We start from the raw sequence: 22626 nt of genomic DNA, 5'->3' as shown, positions 1-22626 counted from the left end.
ATGATTTCTGAAGCATCGTGTGACACTCAAGACTGGAGTAATGATGCTGAAAATTCAGCTTTGCCATCACAGAAATAAATTGCACTTTAAAACGTATGAAAATAGAAAACAGCTATTTTATATTGTAATAATATTTCACAATGTTACAGTTTTTTTTATAAAATAAATGCAGCCTTGGTGGGCTTGGTGACGTCTTTCAAGAACATTAAAAATCTTACGGATCAAAAACGCTAGTGTATATTATTTATTTAATTATATATTTATTGTCATATAGGCCTACATGTTTTATAGGTATGGAGTAAATGTCATACTTGAATTCCCCAGGTATGTTGTGAAAGCTTCATGGCTAAAACTGGCTCACAATTACCACATGCAGAAGCGTCCTTTAAATATGGACATGTGTAACCTATGTATACAATTATTGTTTATAAATCACCCACAATACACATTTTATGCAGTTTGTTACATTTCACAAGCAAACTAGCACCCTTTATTTGTGATCTCAGGGCCTAAAAATGTGTTAAAAGAATGTATGTCCTGCTTGGCCTGCTATACTAAAATGTCCATGCACTGTGCCTTCTCCCACAGAGCTGCATTTGTTAATCAGAACAGTGCCATACACTTCAGTGCTGCAAAAAGATCCCTGTAAATTCAATCCAGAGCTCATTATCCCAATGATTATCAGGCCTCTTGGTAATATCTGTATTTTCTTCTTTAGCCAAGCGTTTCTTTCTGAGTGCTGCTGTTTTTGAAGTCAGATTATTTTCCCTAGGCGGTACACTCGCCTCTCTTGTTCTCTCATTCTTTCTTTCTTTTCCAAGGATCCATTTTAGACTATGGTCAGCCAAGCTGGGCTTTGGTGCTGGTTTTTTTTTAACACTAGAACTTCAGTGCTACTGGAAAACACCAGCAATGTGTCATTCCACTGCCCACCACCTCAAAGCGACACCATGAAATGATTAGTATTGATCTTTCTGCTCCTCCTTTGCATCTGGTTTGTGGATGCTTCATTGACAGGGACATTTGACCAAAGTCTTTCAGTGAGAACCACTGCTGTTTTAGTGTATCACTGGGATACTATTATAGTCTTTATTAATATTTTGATTTTGAATATAAGTTTTAGTCATTTTGTTGTGTAGTTTTGTAAATTTTTGTAGATTGTAAAAAAACTGTTTTTACGTTACTTTTACTCATCAAAATAAGTAATTTTCAACTTTTTTTTTATATAAGATGATATAAGTTATTTATTTATTTTAAAAATTATTCATTTTTTACAGTGTAGTTTAATATATACAGTGAGGAAAATAAGTATTTGAACACCCTGCTATTTTGCAAGTTCTCCCACTTGGAAATCATGGAGGGGTCTGAAATTGTCATCGTAGGTGCATGTCCACTGTGAGAGACATAATCTAAAAAAAAAAATCCAGAAATCACAATATATGATTTTTTAACTATTTATTTGTATGATACAGCTGCAAATAAGTATTTGAACACCTGTCTATCAGCTAGAATTCTGACCCTCAAAGACCTGTTAGTCTGCCTTTAAAATGTCCACCTCCACTCCATTTATTATCCTAAATTAGATGCACCTGTTTGAGGTCGTTAGCTGCATAAAGACACCTGTCCACCCCATACAATCAGTAAGAATCCAACTACTAACATGGCCAAGACCAAATAGCTGACCAAAGACACTAGAGACAAAATTGTACACCTCCACAAGGCTGGAAAGGGCTACGGGGAAATTGCCAAGCAGCTTGGTGAAAAAAGGTCCACTGTTGGAGCAATCATTAGAAAATGGAAGAAGCTTAACATGACTGTCAATCTCCCTCGGACTGGGGCTCCATGCAAGATCTCACCTCGTGGGGTCTCAATGATCCTAAGAAAGGTGAGAAATCAGCCCAGAACTACACGGGAGGAGCTGGTCAATGACCTGAAAAGAGCTGGGACCACCGTTTCCAAGGTTACTGTTGGTAATACACTAAGACGTCATGGTTTGAAATCATGCATGGCACGGAAGGTTCCCCTGCTTAAACCAGCATATGTCAAGGCCCGTCTTAAGTTTGCCAATGACCATTTGGATGATCCAGAGGAGTCATGGGATAAAGTCATGTGGTCAGATGAGACCAAAATATAACTTTTTGGTCATAATTCCACTAAACGTGTTTGGAGGAAGAAGAATGATGAGTACCATCCCAAGAACACCATCCCTACTGTGAAGCATGGGGGTGGTAGCATCATGCTTTGGGGGTGTTTTTCTGCACATGGGACAGGGCGACTGCACTGTATTAAGGAGAGGATGACCGGGGCCATGTATTGCGAGATTTTGGGGAACAACCTCCTTCCCTCAGTTAGAGCACTGAAGATGGGTCGAGGCTGGGTCTTCCAACATGACAATGACCCGAAGCACACAGCCAGACCTAGCCAGTCTCCAGACCTAAACCCAATAGAGAATCTTTGGAGGGAGCTCAAACTCCGTGTTTCTCAGCGACAGCCCAGAAACCTGACTGATCTAGAGAAGATCTGTGTGGAGGAGTGGGCCAAAATCCCTCCTGCAGTGTGTGCAAACCTGGTGAAAAACTACAGGAAACGTTTGACCTCTGTAATTGCAAACAAAGGCTACTGTACCAAATATTAACATAGATTTTCTCAGGTGTTCAAATACTTATTTGCAGCTGTATCATACAAATAAATAGTAAAAAAAAATCATACATTGTGATTTCTGGATTTTTTTTTTTAGATTATGTCTCTCACAGTGGACATGCACCTACGATGACAATTTCAGACCCCTCCATGATTTCTAAGTGGGAGAACTTGCAAAATAGCAGGGTGTTCAAATACTTATTTTCCTCACTGTATATATATACACACACAAGTCCGAATCCGCTAAGGGGTAGCCTAATTAAATGTAACAAATCATGTAAAAATATATAATCTTTTATTGGAAAATTAAACAACATTTTATCAAATTTAATAATTGCCTTAATCTTTTAAACAACTGAGAAGATTGATTTAGATTAAGATTTCTTTAACATTCCGAGACAATTTCTGTGAGTAAAGAGCAAATTTATACTCACGTGCGTTAAGTGTTACTTGCGTTATCGTCTCTGACAGACAGCATGTTGAAGCCGCTCGGGCCGCCTTGTTCACCCTCTTCTTGGAAAGCGATTTAGTCAAAACATCCGGCATTGTGGGTTTTCCAGAAAATGCGTGCACTCACTGGACCTCTGCTTTTCGTAAATACTACTGGGTATTGTGCGCGTTATTTATTTTTTGACAGACATCGATGTTGTGATATTCAAATGATGTGAATTTGAAAACATATGGAATTGTAAGGTAATAATTATTTACTTCTTAGCCGGCAATTCAGTGAAGTGATTGATGCCTATGAGTGTGTTAGAGTATGTCAATGTTTTTAGTTCTAATATTCCAACCGACAGCTAGCCCAAGTTTTTGACGGACGTGACAACGTGTGTAAGGGGTGAACTATGTTTGATTTTTCAAATGCTTTTTGAGTAGGTCATTATACTTTTTTTAAGGATTGAAGTTTATTTTGTGGCTTAAATAAATTCTTTTAGTTACTACAGTACTGACAGTTACTCAGAAGACTGTCAAAAATGTTACATTCAGTTGTCGCAAATTCGTTGACTTTTGAAAATCAAGTACATTTTTTACCAGGAAAGGTGAGGTTTTGATGCACAATTTTTTTTTTTTTTTTTACTGTCTCTTATACCAAAAATCTTTTATTTAAACCCATGAAAATGCAGATCCTTTTGTAAATAATAGTGAAAAATCACTTTTTAAAACTGTCGTTCCATTATGTGTGTGTGTGTGTTTCAATAATTTTAGTTATTTTAGTAGGCTACATAAAGCTAAACTAAATTAAAATGAGAAACGTTGTCTTGGCAAGTTAAAATTGTTATATTTTTACTTCAGTTAATGTTTAGTAGTAGTTAACTAGTTAACTACAATAACCCTGGTGAGAACGACATTCTCTTTTTAAACTGCCTTTCGTCAGGCCTCCAGCAGGACTTTTTTGTAGTGAAAATACGAGACAGATCCAGCTAGTGGGGATTTGAGTTTGAGGTCTACAGGGACGAGTAATGTGACAATGAAATGCACATACGCACAAATGGCTGTCGGTACCATGGGAGGCGTTGTATTCATAGACCTCATCAATCTGCTTAATTCAGAGAAGGTCCGATGTTTGAAGAGGAAGTAGAGCTAAACTTATCACTGCATCGATCCGCAGATGGCTTGTCAAGCACGAGATGTATGTCTCGGTGACGAAAGAGTGAAAGTTGATTTTGTAACATCAGCAGGGAGATGAAATAGATTATTTACACTATTGATCCCGTATTTAACAATCAGAATAGTCTTTGTACGAGGGACGGGTGAAGAAGTGTTTTGCGAGAGGGCTGGTGGGTGAGCGTCTCCAGGCGCTGATGTACTGGCTCATTAGATGGAATGGACAGTAATGTCTTTTGTGGCAGTCTTTCATCCTTATCCGGGATTTATAACATGCTGAATTATGGGTCTAGCTCTGCCTGTTGCCGCCCCAATTCATCAAGCTGTCGGAGGTGGAAGCGTGAACTGCGTTCTCCCTTTTCCTCCACTCACAGAACTCAAGCACTCCCATTTATTCATCCCGTTTGCGTGGACCTGACACCGACGGATGACCCTGCCTGTCCGCATCTCGCCGAGTGATGGAAATTAAATGATATTAACAAGGAGGAAGAGGCGGAGTCTGGTGATGAATGGCAGGCCTTCAGTTGCTAGTCAAACACAGCCAGCCGGAGTGAGATGACGGCTCGGTGGAAAATTAAGATGCTCAGCAGTTGTTTAGCATTTACATGATGTAAAAGAAATTCAGACCTGGTTAAGGTAAATCATCTCAGTTGGTTCCCAACACAGTACCAAAATTGTTTATCATACAGAAGAAAAACAATGCTGTTAAAATCATTTATGTTTACATTTAATTTGATCTCTATTGACGACCTTTGATTTTAATAACAAAAGACATTCAGGATTCTGGGGGTGTTAAAGGGTTTTTTTGTGTGTGTGTGTTTTATACGCACTAAGGCTGCATTTATTTGATAACAAATATAGGTGTAATATTGTGAAATATTATTACACTTATTCTGATTCTTCAGAAATCATCCTATGCTGATTTGGTGCTCAAGAAACATTTCCTATTATTATAAGTGTTGAAAACAGTTGTGCTGCTAGCCTGCTTAATATTTTTGTGGAAACTGAGATAATTTTTTTCAGGAAAGTATATTAACGCCTCGGTTACGACTGTAACCTCGGTTCCCTGTGGGAATACTCTGCGTGATTGCGTCGTGAAGCACTTGTGAAATCAGTCCAATGGCATATAGGTGGGTGACGTCATGGCAGGAAGCTATCAAAGCGCACCCAGACCAAACACTGCCAACTTCTGATAGGTCGAAGCAAGTCGATCACAGGCATGCCGGAAGTATGGCAGGGTGACGCAACGTCTCATTCCTTCTTCAGGGAACCGAGGTTACAGTCGTAACCGAGGCGTTCCCTTTCAAGGGAACTCGCGTTGCGTCGAGATGACGCTGTGGGAACGTCTATACCAACACCACCATAGTGACCAGTGTCTGTCTTGTATGAAATCAGGCAAGCACAACAAAGACAGAATCACCTGGGGCCCAGGAGTGAAGCCCAAATCTAGATTCAGGGTTCTCAAGTCTCACGCATTGGCCGTGAGACACACGCAATTCAACCAGTTCACACGCTCACACGCCACACCGTGTATTTCTCACGCTGAAAAGGCAATGCCAACCAAGTTGTCCTGCAAGCTTTATATATAACGTTGTATACGAGCGCAGGCACACAAAGTGAAGTTTCCTGCCGCCAGCACGTATCTCGGCCAGATTGCGTTCGTTACATAGATGCGCGAACCATAGGCGCGAACACACGGAAGTTGACGGAAAATTCTCGGCCGCCATACGTTCGTTACTAAGTAACCAACAACATCACGCGAACACACGTCTTGATGGAGAAGGTAAGTTGGAATTAAGAAAGCTCGTCTAACATTTTTAGGCCAGAACATGAAATATATCAATGTTATCAAGGCGTCAAAATGTGCAACAAACACTTACAACACAAAACATATTTCATAAGCTGCAGTGTGTACTCTTGTGTACACACATACACACACACACACATGTAGTGTTTTAATTTTTTATGGGGACTTTCCATAGACATAATGATTTTTATACTGTACAAACTGTATATTCTATTCCCTTACACTAACCCTCCCCCTAAACCTACCCATCACAGAAAACTTACTGCAATTTCACATTTTCAAAAAAACATAACTTTTTTGATTTATAAGCCGTTTTCCTCATGGGGACCAAAAAATTTCCCCACACGAACAAGGATTTCGGATATTGCCATCCTTGTGGGGACATTTTGTCCCCATAATGTAAGGTTTACCAGGCCATACTTACACACACACCTTAATACTATGTCATTTGTTCACAATGTCCCACCACACAATAAATCATTATACCATTACGACTAGACACATTCAAAATGCAAAAAGATTTGTTTTTCCAAACTGTTTGGAGCAATTTGTTATATTTTTGTATATTTGTAATTTTGAAATATAACATTTAAGAGTATATTTGATGGGATTAATTGCTCTGTCATTTATCAGATTTACCAATTGTTATAATTTCAATTTGTGGTGGTTAATTATGAACAATGGGTAAAATTGGGGGGCGGGGACGGACGGGCGGGGGCGGGGCTCCATTAGGGCTCCTCCCCTAACCGCATGTGATCTCACTCCAAGCTTTTGATAAAACTTGAGAACCCTGTAGATTGTAAACTCGACGAATGTGTGCGGAAAGGAACAGCCTGCCGCATCACACACCTCTTGTAGGGATACCCCTAATTCAAGGCTACAAAGCGGCCATACTCCTCCTGCTCCAACGCACCACGGAACCCACACTTCCATAACTCTGTACTCCAGAACTCCCGGAAGTAGAACAATAAGGGAAACTACGTACAGACGCCGTACAGCCACGTCTTCAACTCCATATGAGCTCCACCACCTTGGGGACTACATAGACTCTTATGCACTAATATGCAGCCCCGTAATCTATGCGCTGCCTCGGCACACGCAGGATCTGAGATTGAGTCACAGAATCTTTATTGCAGACACGTAATCTTCGGACTCTTAAGCCTGGTTCACACGGGACGATTTTAAAATTGTCGGCCGATTTTCCAAACCTGAGAGACCCCACACACGGCGATAAAAAATCACGGGTCTAACAGTTTTGGTCGTACAGTGTGTGGTGCGCAGCCACACGGCAAAATCAACACATCACACACGAACCGATTTGATTCCCGAGCATTCCCAGGTCAGACGGGAAATCTCGCAAAATACCTCGAGATCAAACATGACTTCAGAGTAAACAATCATGGCGGACGAATAGGATGCAGTACGTGGCGATAGTTTGTAGTTTGTTTTTAACCGAAAAAAAACCTCCATCTCCGACGTCCACCGGACTTTCTGGTACGCCATGCCGCCGGCTGTTTTGATTTTGTTTCCCGGTGCTTCCTCGCCGCCTCGTCACCTCGCTTTCTGATTGGCTACACCCACAGTCCACAGGCTGCGTGCTCGTTTGTCCCCGGGGGACACCACACACAAGGAGAAATCGGGCCAAAAAAATCCAACATGTTGGATATCCCCGATTTGAGATCGGAGCGGTCCCGACGTCCTTCCGAGCAGATGAGAGCAGTCTTAACACACCACACACGGCAGGAATATCTGATCAGATTATTTTACGATAATCGGAGCATCCTTAAGATTGTCGGAAGGGGTGAATCGGGGCTAAAATCGGCCTAATTATCCTGCCGTGTGAACCAGGCTTCATGCAGCCCCAGAATCTACGCGCTGCCTCGGCACACACGAGATCCAAGATCGAGTCACAGAATCTTTATTGCTAACCCATAATCTACGCGCTGCCTCGGCAAACGCGAGATCCGGGCCAAACAATCTTTATTGACTGTCTTCCCTTGAGAAGAAAGCCAACAGGAGCAGAGCTAAAACTCTCGATAGTGCATATGTTGTACATTGGGAATTTACAGTATGAATGAACACTGTCAGCCCCCTTTTACTAGAGTTTATGCTCTATTCCCAAACAAACAACACATACATCGCGTGTATACCCACTCGTAATGAAGCGAGGGCAAGGAGGAACACACGATCCAAAATGCTGTTTGCTCGCCATTATATTTCTGTCTAGATATATAATATGCTTGTGGACAAACAACAATAAATAGACAGAGACAGTTTCACACAGAGTACTTGCTGAAGACACAGAAGCTGACAATGTTTGGTCTGGGTGCGCTTTATAGCTTCCTGCCATGACATCACCCGCCTATACGCCATTGGACTGATTTCTCAAGTGCTTCACGACGCAATCACGCAGAGCGTTCCCACAGCGTCATCTCGACGCAACGCGAGTTGCATTGAAAGGGAACCGTAATAATAGCATATATTTAAAAAAGTCAACAATGTAAAAGTCTTTAATGTTACCTTTGATCATTTTAATGCATCCTTGCTGAATAAAAATATTTATCTAAAAAAATGATTAAAAAAAAAACATACTGGCCCCAAACTTTTGTACGGTAGTGTACAGTTTCTCCTACCTTTTAAAAGTGTATTTATTTTGCTATCCTATCTCAGCTATGCATTACATTATATAGTTGCTTGCATTTTATTACTTACTTCTAGCTTAGGTTTTACCTTGACTTCAACAGAACAGACCTGTAAAACACCTTTTTGTTGCAACCCACCAGATGTGAACCACAGCTGTTGAGTGTGCTCAGTGATTTAGACAGAGAAACCATACAAACAAGTGTTGCATCGGATTTTCGACTGAGAGGAATGTATCAGCAGAGCCTTTGCAAAACTGGAGTTCAGGAGTTTGTTCCAGTGAGATGTGAGGGGCACATTGTGGTGCTGCATGGAGAAGAGCCATTGGACATATTCATGATATTTTGATGATCAATCGATTAGTCAATTTCAGCATATACACGTTTGGAAATCTCCTTCTAACGAGAGGTTCTGGATCTGTTCATGGACAGAGTTCGGTTTGACACAAACAACAATCTTTTGTACACACACATAAAGCACACATATGCAGATGGGCAATTCACTGAAGAATGTCTCTATGACATTTTTGTAATGTGTTGATATTGTTCATTTATTGCTCTTTATCTAAAATAAATAAATAATATATCATATAATATGTATTTTTGTATATTTACAGCATATAAAAAGTCAATACGTGAAAAGTCTCGGTGCTCCCTATAGCTGTTCCATGGTTACAAATAGACAGAATTTGACAGATTTATTTCAAATCCACTGTCCCACTCAAACAGCAACACAGAGCTTTAACACCTTGGAAAAAGACGTGTTTCTCTGCTGTTTTCACACTGATCCTTGGAGAATGAAAAGCGAGGTGGTGAGAGAGAGAATGCTGTAGCAGGTTTTCCTATTTAAACAGAATTTTGCACCTATCCTGTAATCCTAATCCTTACACCTATCCTGTAGCCTAATTGTACTTTTCTTTTTTTTTCTTTTTCTTTTTTATAGGTGATTCATCTTAAATTGATTTGAACAGGATATCTGTAGAGTTTAATTTCTTTTGGGTCTGATGAGATTTGTTCATGTGATGGTTGTCTTGAGATTTGGGTGAAGCTGTAGTTATTGTTTTATCTGAAGTTGAAATCAGCTGAGAGGAAGAGAGATTAGGCTTGTTTGAGATGCGCCTTGCCTCGCCTGAAATGTAGTCGAGAGTTGGCGGCTGCAGTGAGGGGAGGAGTGAAAAAAGTGCAGGCAAGACGGACAGATCTTTCTTCACTCAGCGGATCCTACACCTGCGAGATCAAAGGCGGATATCGCAGGATTCACAGGATTCACGATCGTGCACAGTGTTGGTAATAAACTGGATGCAATTTAAGTTCTATTGCTTTTATTTGAAAATAAATATAATGAACAAGACACCCAAAGTAACTTTTATTTAATTCCATTCCAAATACGTGTTTATCAATATTTTTTACTTTAATACAGACATATGTTTATATATATATTTTTTGAAATAAAATGACAACACATAACCCATATAGACATCACACTGTCAGAAAGTTTGGGAATATTTGCTCATAATTTATACACATAAAAACATGATATCAGAGTTTTAAAATCAAACTTTTTAAAAGAGAACAATACATCATGGTTGTTTAAACCAATGAGCATTAAGCTGTGTCGTCAGCAAGTTGTTTCCCATCATGCGTTTGATCAGAGCAGTCAGAGATCAACTGCAGAATCCAACACATCCGCCTTGCGGTCACGAGAGTTTTTTTTTTACATACATCAGCATGACATTAGAGCCAGGCGGACCACACTCGGACACATTTCTAACCGGCATGCATCTCGCGCTGATCACTGGTGATCAGTTCTGCGCAGATTTTGCTCATCTCAAACAAACCTATTCTGGACATAGAGCCTCACAGGCCTTTTCTGATCGTTAGCAGATGTTAATTAGCTTGATAATTAGCCCAATTAGCTGCAAGGGTGAGACTGACCCTCTCATGGCCTCGGCCTCTATCTTTCTCTCACAGACCCCTGGGATTGTTGTTTGTAATAATATAGAGCATATAGCCACTGTTTTTGTTTATGAAGTTGAAGCTGGAACCAGATTTTTGCTATATAAGAATTAGGCTATTATTGGTTAAATCGAACCAATTGTCACACTTAGGCACGCACAATGTCATTCTAGTTTTTGTTTGAATTGAAATCTCTAATGGTCTGTCTGTCTTATTGTCTTATTTTCTGGGATTGCTGGTCCTTCTCATGAGGGACCGAGCATTTCATTCGGGGCTCCAGGGTGAGGATCAGATGTCGATCGCTGCATCAGAGAGAGGGCTGTTACGCTCTGGAAATGAAGATGATGCTGAGCTTCCCCATAATGGTGTGTGTGCCCATGCTGAATTGGATTCAGACTTGACGGCCATGCTTTCCCGGGTTACTCTGGGGGCGCAGTGTGACGCGTAACCGCCTTGCCCTGCCCCCATGCCTTCCTGGATGTGTGTGAAAAACTTTGGCTCTATGGAAGCATATTGGCGCCAATATGGCAAGCCAAACATGTCTAAATATGCAGAAAAAGTTTTTCCTCTCTCATTACCCTCAATGATGGGGCGGCTGTGCTACTGCAGACCGCCTCTTCCCTGCATGTGATGGCCACCCTGCAAGTACAGTGGAAGGCCAAAACACTTATAATGCACGAGGGTAGTTCTGAGTCGGGGTTGAGCTGCGCATGGTGACTAACCATGATTAAAGTCACAACGCTGGCCCTCAGCCAGACGGTGTCCACCCTGGTGGTCCAGGAGCGGCCCCTGGCTAAACCTTGCAGAGGGGCGAAGTTTTCTTTCTCGATGCTCCCATCTGACGAGGTGGCCTTTTTCAGCGACACTGTTGGAGAATGTGCCCAGCGGTTCTCCACAGTTCAGAAGCAGGCTGAGGTAATCAAGAGCTTTCCCCGATGTGCTACCTGAGTCACTTGGGGGCTGCCCCTCAGTCTATTCGTCGCCAAGGGTGTCTGTCCCCTGCGGAACCCCCCCCCCCAAAAAAACTCCGCCACAGCCAGCTCTACTGTGACGTTGAGCCTTCGCCGGAAGATGGCGCCACCCGTCTCACCAGCCCTGAAACGAGTGACCCAGAGTCAGCTGCTCTTCCCCGGAGTAGGGCCGGGCAGAGAAACCTTTGTTGAATCTATTCTGTTCCGCCACTGGCGTCTCAGCCAGCGGTACCCAAATTCTCAGTAAGAGCAGCTTCTCTATCTCTGGGTCCCAAGAGGGCCAGACTGGCAGTGTGCGACCCTGCAAAGCCTTACCACCCTCAGCCCCCTCTTGTATCACCAGCCGGCAGCCAGGTGTGGTTCGAGGACCGACTACGCCTTCTCACGCACCCCCTGCTGACCTGTGGAGACAGGTAAGTGTTGCACCGCACACTTCGGGCCAACTTCGGGCCACCCCCAGGCCTTCCGAGTCCCCCCAGCTCAGTTTCTGGAAGCCTGGAAAGCGCTTCCCAGTCTGTCCAGCTGGCTCCTCCGTTAGGGCTGTGCAAAAATATCGATACAGCTAACTATCGCGATATTTCTCTTCACAATCATGTATTGATACTCCAACCTCTAGTATCGATATTTTACTTTTTTTTAAATCATGTTTTAAACGGATTTAAAATGACGTTAGCATTTCATGAGTGTGTTAAACGACCTCCTCAGTTTCAGTAGATTGCTGACTCGCTGTCTACGTTGCCTGTCGTACGTCACACGGGCAATGTCTCAGAGATAAGCGGGAGTGAGCATGGCGGAAAATACCAGGCAGATCAATGATATTGTTGAATATTAAGCATACAGACTATTTCAGTTTTATGAATGTTTACTTAATGCACTTAATTTTTTATTTGCAACATACTATTTCAGTTTTATAAATTGTGGCATCTACATTTTAAACAGAGAATACTTGTTTTCGGTTTGAATTAAATTACGTATGTAACCCTCGTTCCCTGAAGGAGGGAACGGAGACATAGTCCCGTCGCCATATTGCTGGACCACCGCTGACTCCGGGCTCCGCTCGGCTCCTCAGTGGAAAAACAAAGATGCAACGCACCTGCTGCTCATTAAATTCTCGCGCTGCGTGGCAGAGCAGCTGATGCAATTATTGCATGCCAATGTGCATTGGCTCGTTTTATTACACTCAAAGTAGATTGGTCTCTCAATAGGGATCCCAATCAGTACGGTACGTCCGACTACGTCTCCGTTTCCTCCTTCAGGGAACGAGGGTTACATACATAACCGAGACGTTTTGTTTCATGTTCATGTCTTTTATTTTGAAGTTTAGACACAGTCATGGCCTGTGTCCCAATGTGCATACTATGCATCCTAAATAGTATGTGACAGTAATTTTCAATACTATTTAGGGTGGATGGTATGTACATTGGGACGCAGGGATGGGTTCCTGTTTGTCATGTGATTCCCTTGTCCTCATGTGATCGTGTCATGTGCTTCCCTAGTCTCATTTGTAACGTTCTTATTGGTTCATTGTTTTCAGGTGTGTCTTGTTAAGTCATTAGTCTTTGTGTATATCTTACTCTCATGTTACCATTGTCTCTTGCTTAGCTTTGTTTGTGTATTCACTGTTTGGTGAGTGTCGTGTCAAGAAGTCGCTGGTACCAATACCAGTCAAATTTCACGGTTCTCTGTACCAATTTCAGTACCATAGCAAAAGCTTTTGTAATTATTTTGTTTGTTTTTTCTTTAAATTGAGCTATTTGAAAATATATTACATAAATTAAGTTTATTCAGTTAAATAAACATTGCATTAAAAAAAATCTAATGAAAAGTCTGTGAAAAAAGAAAAATCAATAACATTAATCATTACAGAACAAGAGGCAGGTCTATTTCACTTACACTTTAAGACTTAATGCACAGGTCTATTTTGCCTTTTTTTTTGTCCATTGTCAAACATCGCAGTTTCAGATTCAATCACTCATTTTAGTAGTTGTTAATCCCAAAACTTTTCAGTGTGTATTTAGCAACATGACACACTCTCTTCAAACATGTTTTTGATTGGCTTCAATGCTCAACGCTACAAAAACATTTGAACCTTTGATGCTCTTCACAGAGGCCTTACACAAATACATACGGGAGCGTTTGAAAGCAGCGCCTATCAGCGGGTACTGGATTGACTCAGTACACTGTACTACCGGTACTGCAGCAAAACTGGTAATGTTACGTTTAAAAAATTTAAATATAGACTTTGTACCTGTACTTTTGACAAACCTATAGTCTTTCATCTTAAAAGATTCAGAAGAAAATTATTCCTTGTGACCCATTTAATATCTAGCTTCAATTTTAACGGGTCACCCTTCCCAGGGATTGAACCTTCCACTGTAATGCAGCACCGACTGTCACAACTGTCTTGTGCTTTTACAGTTCTTGCAAGTAAAAATTTCTTGGGAAAGCTCAGTTTGTTGAATTACAAAGCAATTGCTGAATTAACACATTCTATAAAATTGTAAAGCTGTGCATTACAGTATTACATTTTTATTGTCTGTACACCGGAACACAATCTGAACGCAGTTTGTCTTGATTAAAATGGCTGCCTCCTCCTGTCTTGTCTATAAGTGATCTGAGAGCAAGTGTCTCTCTCTCTCACACTCTCTGTACAGTGTTGGAGGAGAGGTGGCTGGTATTTGATTGTTGTAATCCGTGTGAGGAGGGTCGGGTCTGTGCCTGACAGCTGGGGATTCTGCTGCTGATTTACTTTAGATTAGTTTGGAGCTCAGCCAGCACTGTTCAATCACAACATAATGCTTTTTCATTGTAAGAGTGCTGCCCCTCTTGCCACTCTCTGCCCTGTACACACCATGCCATCTCTTTACCAACACCACTCCCACCATGCCTACATTGTGTCATGCATGTGTGTTTTTAGTTTTTCAAATTAAAATAGTAGTGTCCCAAACTGCTCTAAGACACGAAGGTTGAGGATCCAAATGCAGTATTTATTGAACAGGGTAATCCAGAGATGTAATCCAAAGTATAGGCAAGGTCAAACACAGGCAGTCCATACAAACAAACAAACACAAGGCAGGGAACACGGGCAAAAGAGTAATCCACAGAACAGGCAAGAAATCCAAAAACCAAGAGACATGAACCCAGGAAGAATGCTCGGAATTGCAGTGTAACACTAAACAAGACTTCACAGATAATGAATGAGAAAACCAGGCTTATATGGGGTGAGCTAAACAAGATAATGAGACACAGGTGAATGTGATAATGGATGAAGAGTCCAGGCAGTGAGTTATGGGAAATGTAGTTTGTAATGCAAGTTTGATAGGTGACGCTCCACCAGATCTCGAGAGAATCACGACTTGCTTTACGGCACGACGTCACTTACATCAACAACATATGAAGCAGTCTCTATGGAAGACACTTGCACGCATTTCAGACGTGAATCATGGCTGAGTCGACGAAGAAAGCGCGGTCGGAAGAGTGCAGAGAAGGCTCTGCGTGAGTGGTATTTACGACAGTAACGTTAAATACAAGTACTCCACAGCGACTCTAGGGGTCGCTGTTTGAGAAAAACGGAAACTGCATAGTGTGCCTTTAAAGGGATACTCCACTTTTTTCGGAAATATGCTCATTTTACAACTCCCCCAGAGTTAAACAGATGAGTTTTACCGTTTTAGAATCCATTCAGCCGAACTCCGGGTCTGACGGTACCACTTTTAGCATAGCTTAGCATAGATCATTGATTCAGACGAGTCCAGTAGCATTTCTTTCAAAATGACCAAAGAGTTTCAATATTTTTCCTATTTAAAACTTGACTCTTCTGTAGTTAAACCGTGTACTAAGATCGACGGAAAATGAAAAGTTGCGATTTTCTAAGCCTATATGGCTAGGAACTACTCTCATTCCGGCGTAATAATCAAGGAACTGTGCGGCCGTACCATGGGTGCAGCAGGCGTAGTGATATGACGCAGCGCCTAAAAATAGTCCCCAGCTCTGTAACTTCTTCCAACGTGACCGGGACTAAGTTTGTCTAACCTATTAGACCTATTTTCAGGCGCTGCGTCATATCATTACGCCTGCTGCACCCATGGTACGGCCGCACAGTTCCTTGATTATTACGCCGGAATGAGAGTAGTTCCTAGCCATATAGGCTTAGAAAATCGCAACTTTTCATTTTCCGTCGATCTTAGTACACGGTTTAACTACAGAAGAGTCAAGTTTTAAATAGGAAAAATATTGAAACTCTTTGGTCATTTTGAAAGAAATGCTACTGGACTCGTCTGAATCAATGATCTATGCTAAGCTATGCTAAAAGTGGTACCGTCAGACCCGGACTTCGGCTGAATGGATTCTAAAACGGTAAAACTAATCTGTTTAACTCTGGGGAAGTTGTAAAATGAGCATATTTCCGAAAAAAGTGGAGTATCCCTTTAATGTCTGACTTTTACAGAGTGATGATATGTCTCAATAAAGATGATTGAGCGTTTGAATTACATGAGATGAGGGCTTTATCACCCCCGTTCTGTCATAGATGTGGAGATGGTGTCTGATTACTGTGTGTGAATGTTACTTTTCACTTTTTTAAATTTTTGTATGCTAATAATGCTATTAAAATGTTAAAAAAATAGTGTTGATTTGTTTAGTTTATGGTTCCAGTACAGCAAAATCATGTGCATTTTGATTTTGAGTTTAGATTTATTAAATAAGTTAGTTGAGTGACAAAGTAAAAGAAGAAAGAAACGGAAACTAGGACAGGAGTTCTGGTAGCAGGTGGCACATTTGAACATTTCGTTTTCCGACTATAACCGCAGAGCGTGTTTGTCTGGCAAGGACATTAACAGCAGAAGGCTGTGTGTGTGTGCGCGTAAGCTTGTGCGTGTATATGTTTGCGTCTCTCTGTGTGTGTGTTTGAGCTGTGTAAGATCACTTGTTTGGCCTTGCATCCGCAGGATCAATGGCAGTTTTCACTGAGTAAAGTTATGCAGTGAGCTGGGGAATTTTTTAACATATCCCCAATGGTGCTGGGCGGCTGCCTGGATAAATATAGATGTGTTGATGCGTGTCTCTCCCTCGCTAACTCTCTCGCTCAACCTCCCAAGCTTTTAATCAAAAGCAATCTGGAGGAGGGAAGTGGAAAAAGGGAGAAAAAATTTGGAATGTGCCAAGATCTTTTGTGTTCCTCGCTCCTGATCCTCCTGCTAAAGGAATCAGCAGGCTGGTTTTATGTGTGTGGAGGAGGGTGATGGATAGCGCTGCTAATGTTTGCGTGTAGCACGGCCCGACCCTCCATGCTTTTCCTCACAGTTCCTGCGAATCTTCCCACAGTGACCACGGTCAATGCCTTTGCTCTGTGGGCATGTGATTACGTCCCACGGTCCACGCAATTTCAAGTTTCAACCTCTTGTTTCAACAACACCCACCTTCTGTCAGCTAACATTAGTACCTTATATGCATTGTTTGTCTTTACATTTATCCCTGCTAGCACAACAGTTTCCTTTCTGTCTCATTTTTTTTTCAGTTCACACCTCCTCCTGCCTACATTATTCCTTATAGCGAGCTGCCGTTTTGTCTGTCAGACCTGAGTCACGTAGCGCAGGGTTTCAGTCTCTGCCAGATTAGCTCTTTTTTAACGCCTCAGCTTTTATTTTTGGTCTTTACGTGATTAAGAACAGTTAACTGACAACTTTGGCAACGTACAGGCTTTCATCTGTAACTCTGTCAGTGAAGACATGTTTTATGGGAACTTACGGTTACATGTACAGTAATTTATTTATGGGGTTATTTAAAACGGGGGCCCATTTGTTAACATTATTTAACTACATTAGTTAACTCAGCTAACAATTAAACTGATTATAAATATGTAGATCAGCTTTCAGAATTAACTGGTCTTGGTCTAACTCCATGGTCTTTCCCCCAACTATATTTCTGATCTCATCCATACCTACTCCCCTGTACGCAGACTTAGATCTTCCGATACCGGTCTGTTGATGTTCCCACGGCACAAACTATCATCGTTTGGTGGAAAGGCATTTTGTACCGCTGTCCCAACTCTCTGGAATTCTATTCCCTAACATATCCGCGACCTTTCATCACTACTTGACTTCAAAACCCACATTAAAACATATGTTTTTGTCACTTGTTTCCCTGACCCCTGACTCTATGTTCTGATTTCTATATGTATCTCTTTCTATTATGTTACCCTTCTCAGTTTATTTGTATCATTTTCTATGTCATGTTTCTATTTCATGTTTATTTGTACTTAATTGTAAAGCGACCTTGAGTTTTCTGAAAGGCACTATATAAAATAAACATTATTATTAACTGTAGCAAAATTAATTTTAAATTTACTGATCTGTTCATCCACTGAACCGACAATCAGAGCTGTCCGACAATCTTCTGTCAACTATTATAAAAAGATTATTCTCCTGGCCAAGAAGGATAACTTTCTTATTCTATTAATACTTAACAGTACAAAAGCATGTGGCAAGATCAAATGTTTAAGTGACTTTGATTTGTGAGCCTCAAATACAGAGACAATCAAGCATGGATTTAATGGGTTTAATAAATGAAACTACGGGTACATACAATTAAACTAAGCTAAGTATATATTCAGGATAAAGAAAAGTAAAGAAAAAGAGAGAGAGAAGAAGAGCAAAGAATGGTAAGATTTACAATCAGTTAACCACAACCTAATGAGAGCCATAAGATAATCAAAATCACCTTCTTAAAAGGGATTAAAGCTTAGAGACACATCTAAAAAGTTGATAAAATGATTACTTGTATTGGCTTTGGTGCTGTACAAGGGTCCTTATTCTTGGAAAATACGGATATTCTTCATTAGGAGTGAGCTGAAGCGTTCGTTGAATTCTTCCAGAGAAGTTTGAACTAAGTTAACTTGAAAGTAAGTTTCCAAAAAAAAGTCAGAGTGTCCATCTCACAAGAGAATGAGCAGGCCCTGCTAGTCACACCCATCTTTGGTGAAGTGGCCAATCAGAGGTGCGAGTTTTGAGCGGGAGAAAGTTACTTTTTTTATGTTTATGTCGGTCTGGAGAATTTGTGCAGTTTTACACTAAAGTATGGTGAAAATAGTATGATGCAATTAATGGAAACATACTATACACCATTAATTAAGGCATGAGGAGAGGGGATGCCTGGTTTCATACCTGCCTGGTTTGGGACAACATTAAAGCCGTGATACATTCACAAATCTGAAAACAAGCATTTGAAGTTACCCTAACATAACTGAAGAATCGTAATTAGGCTAATATAGTATGATTATGGGTTGAATATAGCCAATGTCTATTCCTATGTGTATTGTGCATTCAAAGTGTCCTCTGCGCCACATGGCATTTGGTGCATGGTGATGGGGGAGTCACCCCCTCTCCTCCCTAGAATGCTTTTGGAGAAGCTTGAGGAGAAAGTTGGGAACTGTTCTGTTTAATGTTACCAGTGCCAAAAAAAGGTGATAATGGCTTTCAATGTATTTGAAGTGTTGTTTTTTAGAAACCATATGAAGCCAACCTGTTTTTTTTTTAAAGATTTGTCCTTTTCTTTATCATGGACATAATTGATGTCATTGACCGAGAATCATGATTTGCATGAATGTGCCATCCCTAGTATTATATTTTACACACAGGTGAAGTGTGCAAATGTTTTCCATGTCAAAACACTTTCTCGTATCCCAGATTAAAATAAATAAATGAATAAATTAATAAGCCACTTGTACAGTAGGTTGATTAATTTGTTGCCAACCACCCTCACACAGCATTTGAAATGTGATATTTCTTCTACCCCAGGTAATGTGGGTATGTAACCAGTGCCGAAAGCAACAGGATATACTCACTAAATCAGGAGAATGGTTTCCCAGCCATGGGCCCAAACCTGGAGAGCTGGGGTCTGCAGTGAGTGAACCAGCCATGTGTGGAGACCCCGTTGGAGAGAAGAAGATGCGCTCTAGGTCTCAGAACCCTCTCGACTCCTCCGTTTCTACTGCCCGTGACACCCAGTCACCTGCCCCAAACGACCCCAGAAAAGGTCCCTCTACAGGGTCAGCCGACACGCCGTCATCGCGCTCACGCAGTGAGCCTCCACAAGATAGGTACACTTCAACCTCTCTCTCAATACAACATCTAGAATATCCCAGTATGTATATAATTTTATTAATATATGACATTCTACTTGACACTTATCATATTGTGCCTGCTTAATATACTGTAAGGTGTGCAACTGTCTGAATCTCTGATGCTGTGTGATTATTTGACCTCTAGAAAAAAGCCACCAGCAGCCTCTGATCAGAATGGCAAGTCGGGGCCAAGAGGAGAGAGGCGGCGAGGGCTATCCAAAATCCACTCCCAGGGTTCCGAAGAACGAGTGTCCGGAGAAAATCGGAGAGAAAGTCGAAGACTGATGAAGACTCGCTCTCAGGAGCACGACAGTCCTGAAACTAGGAGGACTGAGGGGGAGCAGAAACCACCCAGGGAACAGTGCAGGACTGACCCAAATGCTCCACATCATCCGGCAAAACTCCGGCCTGCGGAGCCTGATGGACGTATGCATCCTAAGGTGAGGGAAGCGGGGGAGATGGTGCAGGACAACAGAGGTGCACGGAGATGGGCAGATGGGCGGCAGACCTCGCTGGAGGGCCAGCAACAGGCCTACGTTCCAGAGAGGACCGCGGGGGGTACAGGTTTGCAGGGTGCACCGGCTGTGCAGGGTCCTCCTGCTAAAACGAACCACACCCCGCAGCCGCCAGCTCCGGGGTTCAGGGTGGGTCCTGCCATGCCCGCAGGTCCCCCTGAATTTAGGGAGCCTCAGGAATGGGACAGGAAGTTGCAGCCGAGCCACCTGGACCCTGGCTCGGCTGCACTACTGCGCAAATCGAAACGTCAAAAAGAGAGCATGTTGCGCAACGATTCGCTCAGCTCTGACCAATCGGAGTCTCTACGACCACCCCCGCCCCGCCCGTACAAGAGCAAACGGGGTGGCAACAAGAGACAGATGTCCGTCAGCAGCTCTGAGGAAGAGGGCGGTTCAACACCGGAGTACACCAGCTGTGAAGATGTGGAGATCGAGAGCGTCAGCGAGAGAGGTTTGTCAGGTGGATACCTGCTTTTCTATAATTGTATACATTTTATGAGTTTGCATAAACACGCTCCTCCATAAATCAGAAAAGGAAACCAGTATCAATATGAATGTAATATTTGATTGAATTTATAAATTTGGTAGTTTTTGCAATGCGCACAAATGCAAGCAAATGGATTAGCGATGACTATCAAGTGGTTGTAAGACTTATTTTGAAAGCTGCCAGGCTCTTCACTTCCTTTGTGTGCTAACGCCAGGGTTTTCAACCAAGGGTCTGTTGACCCATTATTATCCGTAAAGGTACTGCAGGAGGTCCGTTGAGAACATATACTTTATAGATCACACACATTTCTTTAAAAAAAAATTTGACATTAAATATACAGTACTGTTCAAAAGTTTGGGGTTGGTAAGATTATTTAAATGCTTCAGAAATCATTCTAATATGCTGATTTGGTGCTCAAGAAATATTTCTTAGTATTATCATTTTTGAAAACAGTTGTGCTGCTTAATAGTTTTCTGGATTCTTTTTTTTGTTTCAGAAAGTTCAAAAGACCAGTAGTTGTTTGAAATGGATATCTTTCTAAACATTGTAATTATTATAATTGTCTTTAATGTCACTTTGTGCGATTAAATGCATCCTTTCTGAATAAAAGTAATAATTTTATTAAATAAAATATTATTGACAGACCCCAAACTTTGAAATGGTAGTGTATTGTAAAATAATACTATAATAACATAATTAATAAAATAATATATTATATATATATATATATATATATATATATATATATATATATATAAAAAACTGTTTATTTTTATTTCTTTATTTTATTTTTGATGTATTGGGGTGCATACAAACCTCATGAATGTACTAATAAATTGCATATCCAAGTTTCAAAAACAGTATTATACAGTGTATTTACAGTGTAAATGTAAAGTTTGAAGCTTATTCACATGGCACTGTGTTGTTAGCCTGGCAAACTGACTAAACACAGACTTAAAAGGTCAGTGTAAAATGCAAGCCAGGGGTGAAATGTAAACATTGTGGGGTGAATAGGAAAGACAGACTATGTTAGAAGGAATGAGAGACTAAAAATAGGATAACAGGAGATTGAGAGGAGGTTGAGCAGAACATAAGCTCGCTCTTATCAGTGGAACAACATTTCATCTGGTTCAACAATCTCACAAAAACAACAGGTAAGAGAATCAACTCTTTCTCCTAAATAATAGGAATAGAACAATTCAAGTTGACACCTCGTACTTTTGTTATGTTGAACTTTATTTAACTCTGATATATTGGTTGTTAAAGGCCAAAGAATGGATTTATAATTTAAATTTAAAAAATTGCCCCCGCACCAAGCCTTCATCATTTGTTTTTATTTTTCATATGCATTTCATCTATATATTTTATCTTTTACACTTATGCCAGGCCTTCAGTAGACTTTCAGTCTTAATATACAAAAATATTAATTGCATTTAATAAAGATCCAATCAAGATTAAAAATAAATAATAATTTGACAATATTATTTATGTATTTCGGCAACATAAATGTTATATCAAATGATAAAGGTAAAGCAGGTGGCCAATTTAATTCCAAAATGTTTTTTTGTCCAAATGTCATATAATGCTATTAAACACAATACATGTTTTAGATGTGGTGGAAATTACACTGTGGAGTAAATGTTCATGATTTCCAGAAATTTTTATTTTTTATTTTTCTGTGATGTGTGTATGTCTAGTGTTGGGCATTGTTAGAGGATAAATTAAATTAAATACACCAGAAGTGCCTATAGGTGAGTAAACACCCATCTATCATCCAGAGTAGCATAGTTGTGTAACAATGCATACAGTATGTTTCAATGTGGAAGTATTTACTCATGAAATATTTATTCGCTAAGTAGGTCATGTGAATGAGAAGTAATGAGAAGT

General features: G+C 40.8%; 1 protein-coding gene across 6 annotated transcripts in view; it reads left to right on the top strand.

The window, feature by feature from the left end:
- Positions 1–22626, top strand: part of rims1a (regulating synaptic membrane exocytosis 1a) — a 78238-nt gene that overhangs the window by 25719 nt on the left and 29893 nt on the right. For 4 of the 6 annotated variants that reach the window (XM_084392089.1, XM_084392091.1, XM_084392090.1 and 1 more), the window contains exons 5-6: positions 19412–19713; positions 19883–20712. In XM_084392089.1, the coding sequence (XP_084248215.1) occupies positions 19412–19713; positions 19883–20712 (1132 nt within the window). The remainder of the gene's footprint in view (positions 1–19411; positions 19714–19882; positions 20713–22626) is intronic. The other 2 variants (XM_084392087.1, XM_084392088.1) reach the window with 1 other exon arrangement.

This window comes from Rutilus rutilus (genome assembly GCF_951802725.1).
Source record: "Rutilus rutilus genome assembly, chromosome: 20".
Taxonomy (NCBI): domain Eukaryota; kingdom Metazoa; phylum Chordata; class Actinopteri; order Cypriniformes; family Leuciscidae; genus Rutilus; species Rutilus rutilus.
This window is presented reverse-complemented; position numbering and strand designations above follow the sequence as displayed.